Below are 17641 nucleotides of genomic sequence, written 5' to 3'. Positions count from 1 at the left end.
CTGGTGCTGTTTTTTTGGCCTTCAGAGGCCACATCATGAGCCAGACCACAGCCCAGCAGTTTGGACACTGTGGTTTACTCACAAAGACAGCGTGGTACCTGGCCAGTTCCTTATCCTGAACAACTTGTGACTTCCTTCACAATCTTTTTTCTCTTCTTTTCTCAATCCTGGCTTGAGTATAACTGAAGGTAAAAGCGGCACGAATGCCCTTTAGTTTGGTTAAATGGAATCAAAACTGAATAGGTTATTTTTGTAACCTTGCTAGGATATCAACACAGAGCTTTACCCCACAGCTGTGATATAAACAGCCAATAACAATGAAAAATTAAACATTCAAATCCTGTTTTGTGTCAGGACGTCGGTCAACGCAGTCCATTAGCACAATCCGTCTTTTTCCAGCAGTGTAGTTTTATGTGTAATGTTGGGAGTGGCAATGAAGTCAATTTCCCTCTACGGGAAACTTTATGTTGTGTTTAACAGTATTTTTGAGCACTCTTTAACGTCACTGGAATGCCTTTAACCCTTACATTCTAGAAAGTGATGTTGACATCATATAAAGCATCATTATGGCTATTTAAATAAAAGCGTCTGTCAAATATGTAAATAAAACATCTTTTATATTTAAGTGTTTTACTAGGCTAAATATATGGTGTTTAAGTGAATATATTTTCTGATATTATCCACATTGGAAAAAGTCAAAATGATTGACAGCATGCTGACAGATGATACTTTACTGTCCATTATCTCTACATAAACATCCATTGAATATGGAGGGTGTGTTTAAATCATCAGCCAATTAATAAACAATTATTTAATTGGTTTAGATAGTTACGTATCACAGAAAGCCTGAGCCCAATCGACTTATTTAATGACACAAAATAAGGCTTGAATCATGAACCCCCCAAATATATTATAAATAACATAAGGGCGGTTCTATTGCATTTGAATTCAATGCCTTGGGAAAAAGCTGAAGGCCAAGCAAAACACGGTGATGTATATGGGAAATGTCATTAGATATGACGTAGCCATGAAACAATGACCCGTGCTATTGCAAAACCATTGCAATTATTATTACTATCAAATTCAAGAGATATCCAGCAATTTAAACTAAAAACTGCATTGTTAATGTATAGGGCTTTTGTTTATTTTGCTAAAATCACAGGCGTAAGATTCATAAGAAGCCAGAAAAACTGGCTAGTGACTACATTCCTATCTTCAGTTAAATAGGCTAAACACATTAATTGTTATTGTCAAACAAAGTATTTACATGTTGTGCAAGTTTCATTTTGTATGTGTGTGTATGTGTATCGTTGTAAATGTATATACAATTGTATACAACTAATAATTATATTTATTTAGATAGATAAATATTTCTACATACATCTACAGCATTTTTTTTTTATTTATTTAATTTGTTTATGCCGTTTCCAAATCCGAAGGGTGCATCCTGCGGAGGTCCCAAATGCAGGCTGCATACGTCATCAAGCCTGGTTTATTTAAGTTAACTGAACATTACATTCGCAAATCATAAGCATATTACAACAATTTACGATTAACTAAGAAAAATAGTCAACTTTATAATTGTTCATATTATGAAATAAGACAGTCTTGATGACGTATGCAGCCTGGAAATGCGACCTCCGGAGGCTGCAGCCTCTGACTGACGGTTGAGCGGTGAATGTTGCTGTGATGACCGGCAGGGGGCGTCAGTATCTCCGGTCATGAGAAAAGCAAAGCACCTTACAGTTTCCTGATGGAGGATAGAGTCGATGGAGATGCTGCTGCTAAAAGCCTTCTTTTCTCGTTTTTAAATCCTTAATTTTTCCTGCTTTCTTTCGGTTTAGTGATCGTTTGATGAGGGTATGATCGTTTAAGCTGTCGTTACTGAGTAAACACACAGATTGCGCTGAATGTCGATGTGGAGATCTGAGGAGATCCGCGCGCATTCCTTCAAATATTCAACTGAAATAAACCGAACATCGTTAGTTTTTAATGTGATTTTTTTATCGATCATGATGCTGGATCTTGTTTATATTTAGTGAGGGAATAATCAGAAACAGATTCTCGTGAAACAGGCCCGATCCCGCATTGCTTCTCCATCATTAAAGCATGGACAGGTAATTACTACAATTTATCCCTTGTTTTAATACAGTTATTAATTTACTCTCATTTATTTTTTCAGTGATTAATACAAATTTGAGTTTTTCAGGTGGGCGTGTCGTGTACTAATAACAGACTTTTTATTTACGTTATAATAAGGTTTAAGGCAGGGGGCACGTTATAATAATGATTTAATATTACTTTAAAAAAATTAATATTTATGTTTAATATTTAATAATTTTATATAGTCTAGTTTTGTGATTTTGCGTATTAACTTTTAAAATGTACTAATATTAACACAGTTTCCCAGTCAGTGTAAAAAAAAGCAATAATTGTGCCCTGTAATGCTACGAGGCTATATCAGTTGGTTTTGTAGTTTTGGGGCTTTTTAGCTCCGCCCATTTTAAAATGTCATTGGTCAGAAATCTATATTTATATGTATATTTATAAGTAGTGTATACACTTGCACAGAGGTTAGAAAAGATTTTATCATGCTCTGTAGCTTTATAAAAACTATCATTCCTGTAGCTCAATATACCTGCAACTCAATATTCCTCTTGCTAGATATTCCTGCAAATCAAGAGACTTGTAGCTCCATATTCCTGTAAGTCAATATTTCTGTAAGTCAGTACTCTTGTAGCTCAATATACATGTAGTTCAATATACGTGTAGCTAGCTCCATATTTCCTGTAGCTCAAAATACATGTAGCTCAATGAGCTACAGGAAATCAAATGTGGAGCTACAGGTATATTGAACTACAATAATATTCAGTCAATATACCTGTAGCTCAATTTTCCTGCAAGTTAATATTCTCGAGGGTCAATATTTCCTGTAGCTCAATATAAATGTAGCTTAATATACCTGTAGCTCAATATTCTTGTAAGTTAATATTCTTGTAGCTCAATATGTCTGTTAGTCAATATTCTTGTATCTCAATATTTATGTAGCTCAATATACATGCAACTCAATATTCCTCCAGCTCAATATTCCTGCAAGTCAATACTCTTGTAGTTCAATATTTCCTGTAGCTCAATATAGCTGCAATTCCATATTCCTCTAGCTAAATATTTCATATTCCTGTAGGTCAATATTCCTGTAAGTCAATACTCTTGTAGCTCAATATACATGTAGCTCAATATACGTGTAGCTCCCTGTAGCTCAATATACATTTAGCTTAATGAGTTACAGGAAATGTGGAGCTACATTGAATTACAATAATATTTAGTCAATATACCTGTATTTCAATATTCCTGTAAGTCCATATTTACTGTAGGTCAATATTCCTGTAAGTCAATACTCTTGAAGCCCAATATACATGTAGCTCAATATACGTGTAGCTCCATATCTCCTGTAGCTCAATATACATGTAGCTTAAAGCAACACTATGTAGTTTTTTTACCTTTAAATAATGTCTCTAAAATTATTTCAGTGATAAAACAACTTTTAACTGGACAAATTGTACTGTTGCTGCAACCTGAGCAGCCTCCTAGCTGCTACAAGCAAACTCTGAAAGTGGCGGTGGAGGGTAGGAAACACAGCCCCGCCCCTCCCCCTGCCTGCAGAAGAGTGTCTGATACCAGGCACTGTTGCACTATTCAACCACATGGGGGAGCTGTAAGTCATTTTTACATGGAAATTACATAGTGTTGCTTTAATGAGTTACAGGAAATGTGTAGCTACATTGAATTACAATAATATTCAGTCAATATACCTGTAGCTCAATATTCCTGTAAGTCCATATTTACTGTAGGTCAATATTTCCTGTAGCTCAATATAAATGTAGCTTAATATACCTGTAGCTCAATATTCTTGTAAGTTAATATACCCGTAAGTCAGTATTATTGTAGCTCAGTATTTCCTGTTGCTCAATATAAATGTAGCTTAATATACCTGCAGCTCAATATTCTTGTAAGTTAATATTCTTGTAGCTCAATATTCATGTATCTTAATATTCCCGTAAGTCAGTATTATTGTAGCTCAATATTTCCTCTAGCTCAATATAAATGTAGCTTAATATACCTGTAGCTCAATATTCTTGTAAGTTAATATTCTTGTAGCACTATTCATGTAGCTTAATATACCTGTAGCTCAATATTCTTGTAAGTTAATATTCTTGTAGCACTATTCATGTAGCTTAATATTCACGTCAGTCAGTATTATTGTAGCTCAATATTTCCTCTAGCTCAATATAAATGTAGCTTAATATACCTGTAGCTCAATATTCTTTTAAGTTAGTATTCTTGTAGCTCAATATTCATGTAGCTTAATATTCCTGTAAGTCATTGTAGCTCAATATTTCCTGTAGCTCAATATAAATGTAGCTTAATATACATGTAGCTCAATATTCTTGTAAGTTAATATTCTTGTGGCTCAATATTCATGTAGCTTAATATTCCCGCAAGTCAGTATTATTGTAGCTCAATATTTCCTGTAGCTCAATATAAATGTAGCTTAATATACCTGTAGCTCAATATTCTTTTAAGTTAATATTCTTGTAGCTCAATATTCATGTAGCTTAATATTCCCATAAGTCAGTATTATTGTAGCTCAATATTTCCTGTAGCTCAATATCCCCGCAAGTCAATATTCTTGTAGCTCAATATTTATGTAGCTCAATATACCTGTAGCTCAATATTTTTATAAGTTAACATACATTTAGCTTCATATTTTGTAAGTCTGTGTTCTTTTAGCTCAATATTCCCATAAGACAATATACCTGTAGCTCAATGTTGCTGTAAGTCAGTATTCTTGTAAATCAATATACAATATTCCTGTAAATTACCTTTACTTTAAGTCAATATTCTCGTAAGTCGGTATTCCTGTACGTTAATATACCTGTAGCTCAATATTCTTTTAAATATTTCTTTAAGTCAATATTCTTGCGAGTCAAGGTTTGTGTAGCATAATACCCCTATAAGACAGTATATACATACCTGTAGCTTAATATTCCCGCAAGTCAAGTGTTTTTTTATTTACTGTGAGAAATAGCTACTGCTGACTGTGAATATAGTTTTAATACTTAATATTAACCTATCTGCTTTATCAGAAGTGGACAGTATGTCTTCTGTCTGTCTGTAGGGTAGAGGAACTGATAAACCAGTGGATCTGGCAGGAGGAGTTCTGGCTTCCTCCTGGCATCACATGGAAGGACATCGCCGAAGGGACAACAGGTGGCAGTCGGCATCCCAAACCCCGCGACCTGCTCATCTGTCTGCCCCTGGCCCTGAGTTTCATTGCCCTGCGCTTTGGTTTCGAAAGGTTAGGGCTTATTCAATACAATCATTCAGTCGACATTTAATAATAACACTTTGTTTTAGTTCATTGATATAGTTTTATGTGTACATTCATACCAGAGACTAAGAGTGATGCTTTGTTTTGCATGGAGATGATGTGAATTTGTTTAAATTAGATTTTTCAATCTATCATATATTGCATTTTTAGCAAGTTATCACATTTTTCTTCAATATTGTGCATCCCTAATGAAATCTAATGTCGGCTGCGAGATGAAGAATATTTGGTGCGACAACACACAACTTTACAAATATAAAGTTTGACATGTCTGTTCTGAAATGGATTTTATAGGTGAATCTCATGAAGACAATTTCCAATTATTTTAATAATTAAAGGTTTATATTCTTCATGTTTTTCATGCATAATACAAAATAAAGGCCAGACAGACTACTTGTCAATTAATTTGTTGCTACGTCGGTGAGTCAGGATGAGCGAGTCAAGTGTAGACATGCTGTTTTTAGAGGTAGGGTGAGATGCCCTCCGGGCGACAACAGCAGCTGTTTAGTGTGTCGCTCCTGAAACTCGACCCTGCCCATTTGTTTCCAAATGGCCCTCAACATCTTCCTTTTCACCACCTCTAGACTGATCTTGAATTTCAAACAGTATTGGGTGTCACATCAGCACATCAGAACCAGACTGTCACAACGTGAGGTGAAGTTGTCACGCTAATGTATCAACGTGTAGTACCAACGTGTAGATTTGCATTCGCTGTGTCGCTAGCACAATTAAAGATATTGTCTCTCTCTCTCTCGTAGGGTTGTGGCACAGCCCCTTAGCCGACTGCTGGGAGTACGAGATAGGTTTAGGGTTCGAGTCACGCCCATCCCAAAGCTAGAGGCTTTTTACCGGAGGAAAAAGAACCAACCATTAGAGGTTAGTGTACCAAATACTCATGTTGTCTTGCAGGTAAGCCATCCATGATAATGTCAGATGTAATGTATTTTTTATCAGAGTGAAATAATACTTCTGGAGAAGCGTTGTGGGCTCACCCAACGACAGATCCAGGCCTGGTTTCACCATCGCCGGAACCAGGACAGACCCAGCAACACCAAGAAATTTTGCGAAGCTTCGTAAGTCTGTTTGTTGATGTGCGTTAAGTGTTTAAAATGTCACTTACGGTCGATTAACTCGATTTTTTTCTCAGGTGGAGGTTTGTCTTTTATCTCGCTGTGTTCTCAGGTGGTCTCATCTCTTTGATTCATGTAAGTATCTCTACCAACCAGCCTTCTCCCATCAGTATTGATACCTAAAGGCGCACATGTGCCAGGAAATTATTCAAATATTAAGTCGCTCTCAAAAAACTAATTAAATTTGTGTCTAAAAATATAGTAATATTTATAAAATTGTATTGTTACATTTGACAATTCTATAGCTGAATAAAAAGAGTTCTAACTCTTTCCCCACCAGTGTTAAAAAAAACGCCAGCATGTTTTTGGAGCCTTTGCTAGCATTTTTTATGATTTTCACAAAGTTTAATGCCTTACTGAAAATGATCTTCTTTACATACACTCACCTAAAGGATTATTAGGAACACCTGTTCAATTTCTCATTAATGCTATGGTGTAATGGTGTGGGGGATGTTTTCTTGGCAAACTTTAGGCCCCTTAGTGCCAATTGGGCATCGTTTAAAGAGTAACTAAACCCCTGGTCAGAGCCTGACTCCACCCACTGGCAATATTTGAAAAATGCAAGAAAAGTGGGCAGATCCCAACGGAGATAGAGGGGACGAACTAAGCTCGTACCAAGTGTGTGGTGAGATCGTAACAAGGGCGTGGTGAGCTTGAAACTGCTTACGTCACGAGTCATTTTTTGGACCCAACATCCAATAGGAAAAGTCAACTGCAATAGCCACCGTTCAACCTGAAGAGGGCAGCACTCAGACGTTTTTACACCATATATTGTAGTATTGAAACACTTTATATCCAAATGTCAAAACACTTACTAAAATCAATGAACAGCACTAATAAAGCATCATTCTTACAGATCATTAACTAAAAAAAGTTGGTTTAGGGTTTAGTTACTCTTTAAATGCCACTGCCTATCTGAGCATTGTTTCTGACCATGTCCATCACTTTATGACCACCATGTACCCATCCTCTGATGGCTACTTCCAGCAGGATAATGCATCATGTCACAAAGCTTGAATCATTTCAAATTGGACAATGAGTTCACTGTACTAAAATGGCCTCCACAGTCACCAGATCTCAACCCAATGGAGCATATTTGGGATGTGGTGGAATGTGCATCCCACAAATCTCCATCAACTGCAAGATGCTATCCTATCAATATGGGCCAACATTTCTAAAGAATGCTTTCAGCACCTTGTTGAATCAATGCCACATAGAATAAAGGCAGTTCTGAAGGTGAAAGGGGGTCAAACACAGCATCAGTATGGTGTTCCTAATAATCCTTTAGGGGAGTGTATATATTCATACAATATATCAAATTAGAGAACAGACCCTCTGCTTTAAAAAAAAATAGTTTCATCCTTTCATCATTTGTTGTCTTTTTATCACCTCTCAAATTTGTGTAGGTTTCTTCAAAAATATTTTTTTTAGCAAAAAGCTAAAATAGTTGCATTTTTGTGAAGGACTTTTGTTAGAAAACAGATTCAGTTGATCAAAACATACATAGAGTTTTTACTATTTTTAGATCAGTGTATGCGTCAGTGTAAGAGTGCCGCCTAGTGGATAATAGTGGAAATATGGATTGCCGTAAAAACTTGTCATTGTCAGGGAAGCGTTTTCTGTTTATGTACGAGATAACTTGTCAATGGCGGAGAAAAAGTTAAGTTAGCACTGCAAAGGTCATAGGTTCGATTCCCAGGGAACAAGATATACTGATAAAGAAACATAAACCTAGTAATGCATTGTAAATCGCTTTGAAGGAAAAGCGTGCGCTAAATGTATAGTTAGAAATAGAAATTATATTTGTCCGGAGCTGTGACCGAATGAATTTCGCGATAACGACCGGCTGCCTGTACATTATTCTGTTTATTACACGGCTATTTATTTCATAAGTAATGTAAGGAACATTAAATATTGATTTGAAAACATTTTTAACAAACGCAGACCTTCCACAAGGAAAACCAGTTTACTTTCGGTTTTAAGATAAGACAATATGGGTGTGTGTGTTCACCACTCACTGGGATGGGTTAAATGCAGGTCACATTTCGAGTATGCATTACATACTTGACAAGCTTGTCGCTTTCATTTTCACTTAAATAAACATAATGTCATATATGTTATTAAAAGACATATTTATATTTAATTTTTGTAAAATATATCATTTGTACCTGTCAAAATAATCAGTGTTTCCTTCCATTATTAGTTTCAGGCCATTGTTATCTAGGAATAAAATACCTGCAAATGTATAAAATTAATAAAATATCTGCCATGTAATGATTTTTCAATGAATAAAAGATTATCTATTTGGAGACAGTGTTTATTACAATGTCAGCCTTATTTTGTGTACAGTTCATAACAAAAAAACGTACAAAAATTAGAATATAAAATGTAAATTTGTCATTTTATTTGACCTTATAGTTTTTTTCTCCCATCAGACTCCTTGGTTTTGGGATCAGAGAGAATGCTGGCACGGATACCCAAGACAGGTCAGGGCAAAACACACATTCCCAAACATGCAAATACACACAAACAAACACTCTTCCTGTTAAACAATCCCAGGAACAGGATTCACTTGCTTGAGTTTGTTTGAGAAAGAAATCCTGCAGCCCAAGAGTTCATGAGAGAAAGATTTACATTAAATCATATGCATAACCTTCTGCTTTTTCAAAGCTATATTCAAAGCTTTAATCTATTGACTTTTTGTTGTCACAAAAAAAGGGACAAAAGCTGTCACTGGAGCAGTAACCTTACAAAAATACAAAAAAAGATGCATATTAATATCTCACAGGATACCTCGATGGTACATTTCTATACACAAATGCTGCATATAAGGACCTTTTTAAAGCTTTAGTACATTTTTCTGACAGTGCAAATTAGATCTGCCAATGCAATAAGACAAAAGTAAGTCTTAAAATCTTTTTACTAGTAACGAAGAAGTCCTAGTTTGTAGTTTATTTTCTGACTGTTAAACCGGTTCTTGTGTTTATTTTGCAGGCCGTGGCAGAAGCTCAGTATTGGTATTACGTTGTGGAGCTTTCCTTCTACCTCTCACTTTTGCTCAGCGTATCAGTGGACACCAAACGCAAGGTACGCTTGACTGCCGTCACCGCTCATATGTACTGTTTAGAAAACTTTGTTAGTTCAGTTCCTCTGTTACGTAATCGCAAATAAACCCGTAGCTAAAATAAACTGTGGTTCCTCACAAATGTTTATCATGTTTGTGTTGGGCGTAGGACTTCAAAGAACAAATTGTTCACCACATCGCCACAATTTTCCTGATCGCGTTCTCGTACTGCGGAAACTACGTGCGCATCGGGACCCTGGTGATGCTCGTTCACGACTCCTCGGACTTCCTGATGGAGGTACGTCACGGTCACATTTTAACATCTTTTTGCGCTCCTGCACAGCTCATTGCGTTAACAGCACAAAAGGTCATCCGAACCCAGGAAGCACATGATAAAAAAAATCAAAAAAAGTGTGTGCAAAATGCATATATGTAAATATAAATGTAAGCAGTGTTGGGGAAAGTTACTTTTTAAAGTAATGCATTACAATATTAAAGGATTAGTCCATTTTCTTAAAAAAAAATCCAGATAATTTACTCACCACTATGTCATCCAAAATGTTGATGTCTTTCTTTGTTCAGTCGAGAAGAAATTAAGTTTTTTGTGGAAAATAATCCAGGATTTTTCTCATTTTAATGGACTTTAATGGACCCCAACACGTAACAAATTTAATGCATTTAAAATGTAAGTTTTAAAGGACTCCCAAACTAGGCATAAGGGTCTTATCTGGTGAAACGATTTTCATTTTTGACAAGAAAAATAAAAAATATGCACTTTTAAACCACAACTTCTCGTCTATATCTGGTCCTGTGATGCGCCAGCGCGACCTCACGCAATACTTCATCACGTCAAGAGGTCACGGATGATGTATGCGAAACTACGCCCCAGTGTTTACAAGTGTGGAGAAAGAGGACCGTTCTGACGTTGTTGTATGTGGAATGATACTAATTAATGTCTTTGTGTCAGTTTATTGTTTAAAATGGTCTGCAAATGTACGTGACCTTTCCATCTTCATTACGCAATTACGTGAGGTCGCACTGGCGCGTCACAGGACCGGAGATAGACGAGAAGTTGTGATTTAAAAGTGCATATTTTTTAATTTTCTTGTTAAAAATGACAATCATTTCGCTAGATAAGACCCTCGTGCCTCGTTTGGGATCGTTTAGAGTCCTTTGAAACTGCAATTTTAAACTGCATTAAAACTGTTAAGTGTTGGGGTCCATTAAAGTCCATTAAAAAGAGAAAAATCCTGGAATGTTTTCCTCAAAAAACATAATTTCTTTTTGACTGAACCAAGAAAGACATCAACATTTTGGATGACATGGTGGTGGGTAAATTGAAAATGGACTAATCCATTAATTGCGTTACTTAGTTACTTTTCATGGAAAGTAATACTTACGTTAAGTACTTGCGTTAAATCTGATTGGCTGCTCTCTTATCTTTCACATTGACGCCATATCAGAGGATAAGACTAAACAAAATTTTACATGATGCTTGTGATCTTCGCTGTGCAAGGTGTCAAAAAGGACATTTTTAATTAGCACTGCTAAAAATATCAAAACGAAAAAATCTCGATAAACCAGTCGACTCACTGGCTAGTCTGTTGTTGTCGAAGGGGAACAGAGTTTGTTACAGTTTCGAACACATGTTTCGTCTGTGTGACAAAGGGATTACTGTAAAAGCCATTTTGATCTAGTCACATTTAGAGGTTGATTTTTTCGCTTCAGGGCTCGATGAATACAGAAGAACAGAACACAGATGGAGATGGCTGTCAAAACTAACACACAAGTGTTGACAGCCACAGAATGAAACACAGCTTTGATTTCAGTCGGTTTCTCATAGTTTTATAATAAACATGATGACTTTATCACACACTATAGGTGTGTCCTCTCAGATTACATTACCATGAGATCAGCTCATGATTTTTTTATAGATTCAGTCAAGCAAAAAATAAAGTATTATTGTTTACATAAATAACCAAAGTGTTTTCATTTGTTTATTTACAGTCTGCTAAGATGTTCAATTATGCCGGTTGGAGGAAGACATGCGATACCCTGTTTGCCATATTTGCTGTGGTATTCCTCATAACTCGTCTTGTGGTGTTCCCCTGCAGGTTAGACTACATTATACTTCCTGTTCCTGTAAGAGATGCATTTATATTATAAACAATGATATGTTAAATCATAATTCACCTTTGTATTATTTTCAGAGTGGTTTACACGACTGCTGTGCACTGGTTAGAGTTTTTTCCTCCGTACCCCGGGTATTATTTCTTCAACGCCTTGCTGTTGGTTCTTCAGGCGTTGCACATCTTCTGGGCTTGGCTGATCCTTCGAATGGTGTACAAGTTTGTCTTTTCAGGCCAAGTAAGTTTCTCGGTGCATCACGTTTATGATCAAATTTCTATTTAAATGTGTGCAAACTTTATTGTTTGTTTATAAGGTGGAACGAGACGAACGGAGCGACGAAGAGAGCGAAGTTGAGGATGAAGATGAGGGTGGAGACGAGGAACGCAGCTGGGAACAGAAGCACGGGGCACTGAACTCAAAACTGGCTTCACTGGCCAATAACTGCGTGTTGAAGAATTTAACCAATCAGAGACGAAAGATGAACAGCAGAACACCGAAAGCCAGATAGCGATTTATCCGAATAAATTAGTTTTAAGATGCATCTTTCACCGTTATGAACTCATGAATGATAAAAACAAAGTCCAACTTTAATGCGTTTTAATCGCATTAACACTTACGAAACAACACTGGATGTGATCAAACAAGTAAAACGTCTCGTGTGCACATTTTGCACCTTTAGAGTGTATTTTAAGTACGTCCGGAGTTCTGTGTTCAATTAATTTAATTTAATTAAATAAATTAGTTGCTTTTAATGCGTTGACTAAATAGCTGTATGCAAATTTAGTATGGTTTAGTTAACAATATTTTTTTACATTTAAAAGCAGTAATATTATAATATAAACCAACACTTTTGACGACACTTTTGAAATTAAACGTTAAATTTTGCCAAAAAAGTAGGTCGCGATTACGAATATTTATGTTGAATTGTTTAAATTAAGTTATTCGTTTAGTTGTTCGTTATGGAGCAGTAATATATAAACATAAAAAAACTTGCACTAAGTTACTTCGGCAAGATTGTATAAATATTTCACGTGGTCTTCTAAATGAAGACATTTGTGTGAATGTGTATGAATTTTCCAGACTGCTGTCATTTAAAAAAATGTATTGTCTGTGTGGATAATAGAAAGTCTAACAGCGCCATCTAGTGATGATTTTGTTTCAAGCTGTAACATTTTAGATTGTTTTGTACATTTTTGTGTGTTTTTTTAAGTTTGTCACTTAGTTGTGTGGCGCACATTGCCTTAATAATTTAGATTACTGAAGCATGTGCCTCTAAATCTAAAGCTTGTGGAGGTAAATGGATTATAGGGGACGTTGGTTTCTAGAATATTAAAACTTGCTCCGAGGGCTACACGCTAAGTTCGTGGTGATGTTTTAGATAAGGCTGAAAAGTTATTAAGCTATTTAAAATATTCATATGGTTACTGAAACATAAATTGTTTGTTTGCACCCAAGCCTTTTATCTCAAAGCCATTGCTTTGTCCTACACTGTTCAATTTTTGTTCGAAAATAATGTTGAGTTTTTGTATGGAGTAGGACTGCATAACGATTACTAATCGCAACTAATCGTTTGCAGAATAAAAGTTGTGTGTATTGTAATAGATCTGTATATATAAATACACATTTTTTTTATCTAACACCATGCATGGGTGTAAATTAATTTTTTACACACACACATAAACAAAACCTTATTTTGCAAACTATTAGTTGCAATTAATCGCTATGCAGCCCTAGTATGAAGATAATTTATAGATAAATGACTGTGCTTTGATTTCACATGCAACATATTGCAGGTGTGATATTGGGTTTATTGTGAGATATAAACTTTCTTTGTCGTTACTGCAGTAATATTGCATACTGACATCTTCTTTCTGTGACCACTTCATTAACAATAAACATGTAATGCATATATTTAGCTTCATGTTCATGCTATAATGTTCATGCTCTTGTTTTTGAGTCTTAGAGTAGAGACAGGAAGAAAGAATAGAAAGTTTATTGCATGTAACATAAATGAAATATCGATACTGCCTGTGTTAACATTATGATTTTAGTAAGGATGCATGCGCATTGTGATGCAGCCTCTTATGGGAACTGGACATGGTATTGAACCATCAATTTCCAAGCATGTGTCAATATAAGGATCCATCAGAATCATGTTAGGGTAAGTTTTGTTTATCTTCCTCTCGCTCAGTATGTAAATCTGCCCGTTAACTGTCGTACATCCAGTATAAAATTTGTTGTCTAGACATTCCTCCTGAAGAACGGTCCACTCATCTGTGTCAACATCGAAACGTAGAGCCTGACCTCCCAGCAGATAGAGGGCGCCGTTGAGCTCAGTTGCAAGAAGATCATAACTGTAAAACAGGTATAAAAAGTTGTGTGGCCAAGTTTGTGTTCAGCGACGACAATTATACTTTCTGTACTCACCGTGGGAATGGTGAATATGAGATCACGTCCCACTGGTCCACCTCAGGTCTGTATCTCTGAATCCCACTGTACACGTCTCCATTCTCATCCAAACCACAAGCTACATAGATACAAGATCCCAAGGTGACGACGGCCGCCCTCTCCACCGCGCACACCATTGGGCTGACGCTCTCCCATTCCTCTGCTCCAATCACCAGCCTCTCCACATCGGCCACGAGACCCTCGTCCATGCTTCCACCCAACACAAACAACTGGAGCTGGATTGCCACTGAGCAGTGACTGTGCCTGGACTTCCTCATCGCAGGGCCGTCCACCCACCGTTCGGCACTGCACTGGTAAATGCTCACCCAGTCCACACTGTACCACAACACGTCCCGAAAGTAGCCTCCAGTCACTACAATGTTGTCCCCTTAAAGCAAAGAAGTATTTGTTTAAATGAGTGTATTATCAAAGTGATAGATTTTTTTACTAAAAAGTTACAGATTGCAGCTTTAAACTATGTCTATTGTGGTAAGACTAGTAAAAAAACAAATAAAACCAAACAACTATTGTTAGTTAAAATGTGCTGTGTGTAGATTTTAGCGGCCTCTAGCGGTGAGATTGTGAATTGCAACCAATGGCTCAGTCCACAACTCACCCCTCTGTTTTAAAACGTGTAGAGAAGCTACGGTAGCCGCCACAGGACAAACATGCTCACCCCTCCCTTTAAAAACGCATAAAGAATCTACGGTAGCCGCTACAGGACAAACATGCTCACTCCTCACTTTCAAAACGCATAGATAAGCTACCATTACCACCACAGGTTAAACATGCTCACCCCTCCGTTTCAAAATGCATGGAGAAGCTACGGTAACCGCGACAGGACAAACATGCTCACCCCTCTGTTTCAAAATGCATGGTGAAGCTACGGTAACCGCGACAGGACAAACATGCTCACCCCTTTATTTCAAAACGCATGGAGAAGCTACGGTAGCCTCCACAGGACAAACATGCTCACCCCTCCGTTTAAAAATGCATGGAGAAGCTATGGTAGCTGGCACAGGACAAACAGTGTATGTAGGTCATCATGCTAACAAATAAAGGATTAATTTCATTGTAAAGTCAAATATATTCGATAAACTGTTACCTACGGCGGCCACAGAGTACTGTGTAAGACATTTCTTCTGCAGAGGTGGATGGGATTTCCACCTTCCGCTATACGGGTGGAACTGATAAAGCAACTGTGTCTCCTCCTCATGTGATCCACCGAGAACAAACAGAGTTTCTCTCGAACGAGTTCTGGGTACAGATCTGCCCGCCGTCCAACTGCTCGGAATGTTATTATTCAACCTGCAAACGAGCTTGGCACGTGGGTCTGAGCTGTTGATCTTCGACAGAAGATCAGTTATGTAAGGAAGACTTAAACACTCGGGCCTTACCAGCCCCACTAGCTCCATAAAGTCCTCTTCTCGACTCGGGTCGAAGGTTGCCCAGCGAAGGGCAACGTCGAGCGCCATGTCTTCTCTTGGAATGCTTAAGTCGTCACTAGCAAGGAGGTCAGCAATACTGTCTTTGGAAAGGAACATAAGGTCTTGCTCCGAAGCTATGGCGGGCAGATGGGTAAGGGCGACTTCGCGCGCCGCGGCGTACAGTTCGAGACAGCCGAGCTGCCAAGCGTAGGCCATCATGCCTAAGCAATTGCTCAGATGCAACTGTCTTTCCAAAAACTTGCAACAGAGAAGTCGAGCTCTGTCTATTTGCAGGAAGTCGGCCGCCTCTAGAACATCAAGGACATTGTTGTTATCCAAGGACAGCTTGAAGGTCTTTGTGAACTTCATCAGGATTTGAAACTGCTGCAGTCCAACGCCATGTATCTCGATGTGCTTCCTGGTGCTCTCCAGACCTCCACCAAAGAACAAGGCTCGAAAGTACGGACTCAGCAAGGCCAGACGTTGGCGGTTCACAAAAAACGACTCTCCCTTTACCTGAAGCACCACGTCAGGAACTCCATCATCCTCTTCCTTTTCCTCAACAACAGTTTTTTGGTTAAGATCACAGCCTACATTTTGTTTTGTCAAAGCCATGACTGTGCACCCGCCTCCCAACACTCTCCTCTGTATCTGTGTGACATTAATATCCTCGCCTGAAATACTCTGTATGGGAATGGGGTCAACATGCACAAGAAAACAAGGGCTAAATATATCACTGGTGATACGTTACAAAGACATAAAACATTTTTACCTTCATCTTATTTAAAGATGATTATATTTTAAGACGCTGACTAACATCACAAATTGTGAACCGTATAACTGCTTCTAATAAAATTGGAATATCAGTGCAAATGTATACATGCAATACTGCCGACAAACCAAAAGGGGTCGGTGTTGGACAACTACTAGATGTCTTTAAACCACCATTAGATAGATGAAAAAATGCAGTGCATAGCATCTATTCATTTCTGACACACTTTCTTACTTCATTTGTCTCATGATGAAGAGTTAAAACTAGGCCTATACTTTGCATTTCCCAAATTATCTATGTAGTATACTTCAGTATTTACTTTACTAGTTACTCTACATACTTTACTAGATACTCTACAGTAGGCTATACTATACTATTTACGGCAGTTAATTATTTCTCTAGAGTTAATACTACTGAATATAGTACAAATTAACAACGTGTTGTGATTGATTTAATACTACATATATGTTTAGTGTACTAATACACTACAAATTACAAGTTTGCTGTAATAGGCCTACATACTAAAGTATACCAGTGTGCTTTCAATGTGGGTTGTGTTTTTACCTAATATAATTGTTATTAAAAATATAATACACTGTACTTCAAAATCCTATTTAGTTGACACAAATAAACATTCTTTGGGGAAAATTTGCAACCTCCCCGTCGGGGAATCGAACCCCGGTCTCCCGCGTGACAGGCGGGGATACTCACCACTATACTAACGAGGAAATCACGAAGCGCAGTCTTTACAGATGCCATTATGAAACTAACTATCATAAATTATAGTAAAGTACTACGGTATCTCCATCTGCTAGCATCTACTAAAGTTTTTGGGATGCCAGAAATCCCCTAAATTTTAATACAACCCCTGCTGACCATAAATAAAACAATACAAACTCTATTGGTTTGCATTACAGTTATGAACTAAAATCTGTTTCACATTAAAACAATTTCACAATTTATTTGTGGTGTGTTCAATGGACCCAAAACATAACCGGTATAGTTACCTTTAAAGGGGACATATCATGAAAATCTGACTTTTTCCATGTTTAAGTGCTATAATTGGGTCCCCAGTGCCTCTATCAAGCTTAAAAATGTGAAAAAGATTAACACAGTAACTTAGTTTTGGTAAACCATTCTCTGCAAGCATGTGAAAAAATAGCTATTTGAAATTTGACTCCCCCTGGGATGTCAGAAGGGGATAATACCGCCCCTTAATCTGCACTAGGGCTGGGACGATCCACTTTTTCTATTACCGATACGATTTCGATACCTGTATTC

General features: G+C 37.2%; 2 protein-coding genes, 1 long non-coding RNA gene and 1 other non-coding gene across 4 annotated transcripts; 1 reads left to right on the top strand and 3 right to left on the bottom strand.

Annotated features, from left to right (window-relative positions):
• The first annotated feature begins 1729 nt into the window (after positions 1 to 1729).
• cers4a (ceramide synthase 4a) lies at positions 1730 to 13624 on the top strand. Its single transcript, XM_065244390.1, has 11 exons — positions 1730 to 2117; positions 5180 to 5359; positions 6148 to 6265; positions 6344 to 6462; positions 6537 to 6594; positions 8955 to 9005; positions 9514 to 9606; positions 9753 to 9881; positions 11591 to 11697; positions 11794 to 11950; positions 12027 to 13624. Exons 1-11 carry the CDS (start codon positions 2110 to 2112, stop codon positions 12219 to 12221), a joined length of 1215 nt encoding a protein of 404 aa, XP_065100462.1. The 5' UTR covers positions 1730 to 2109; the 3' UTR covers positions 12222 to 13624.
• Positions 2454 to 5125, bottom strand: LOC141281620 (uncharacterized). The gene is made up of 2 exons (XR_012335982.1): positions 4183 to 5125; positions 2454 to 4120 (listed from the first exon to the last, which is right to left on the bottom strand). It is a non-coding gene; the product is annotated as an uncharacterized lncRNA (long non-coding RNA).
• Positions 13625 to 13760: 136 nt separating the features above from the next.
• Positions 13761 to 16690, bottom strand: LOC135723032 (kelch-like protein 23). Its single transcript, XM_065244387.2, has 3 exons — positions 15267 to 16690; positions 14141 to 14549; positions 13761 to 14067 (listed from the first exon to the last, which is right to left on the bottom strand). The coding sequence occupies exons 1-3, from the start codon at positions 16201 to 16203 to the stop codon at positions 13761 to 13763; spliced, it is 1653 nt and encodes a 550-aa protein (XP_065100459.1). The 5' UTR covers positions 16204 to 16690.
• A 326-nt stretch (positions 16691 to 17016) lies between these two features.
• On the bottom strand, positions 17017 to 17088 carry trnad-guc (transfer RNA aspartic acid (anticodon GUC)). The gene has a single exon. It is a non-coding gene; the product is annotated as a tRNA-Asp (tRNA).
• Positions 17089 to 17641: the final 553 nt, after the last annotated feature.

The sequence above is a fragment of the Paramisgurnus dabryanus genome, chromosome 24 (genome assembly GCF_030506205.2).
Source record: "Paramisgurnus dabryanus chromosome 24, PD_genome_1.1, whole genome shotgun sequence".
Classification (NCBI taxonomy): domain Eukaryota; kingdom Metazoa; phylum Chordata; class Actinopteri; order Cypriniformes; family Cobitidae; genus Paramisgurnus; species Paramisgurnus dabryanus.
This window is presented reverse-complemented; position numbering and strand designations above follow the sequence as displayed.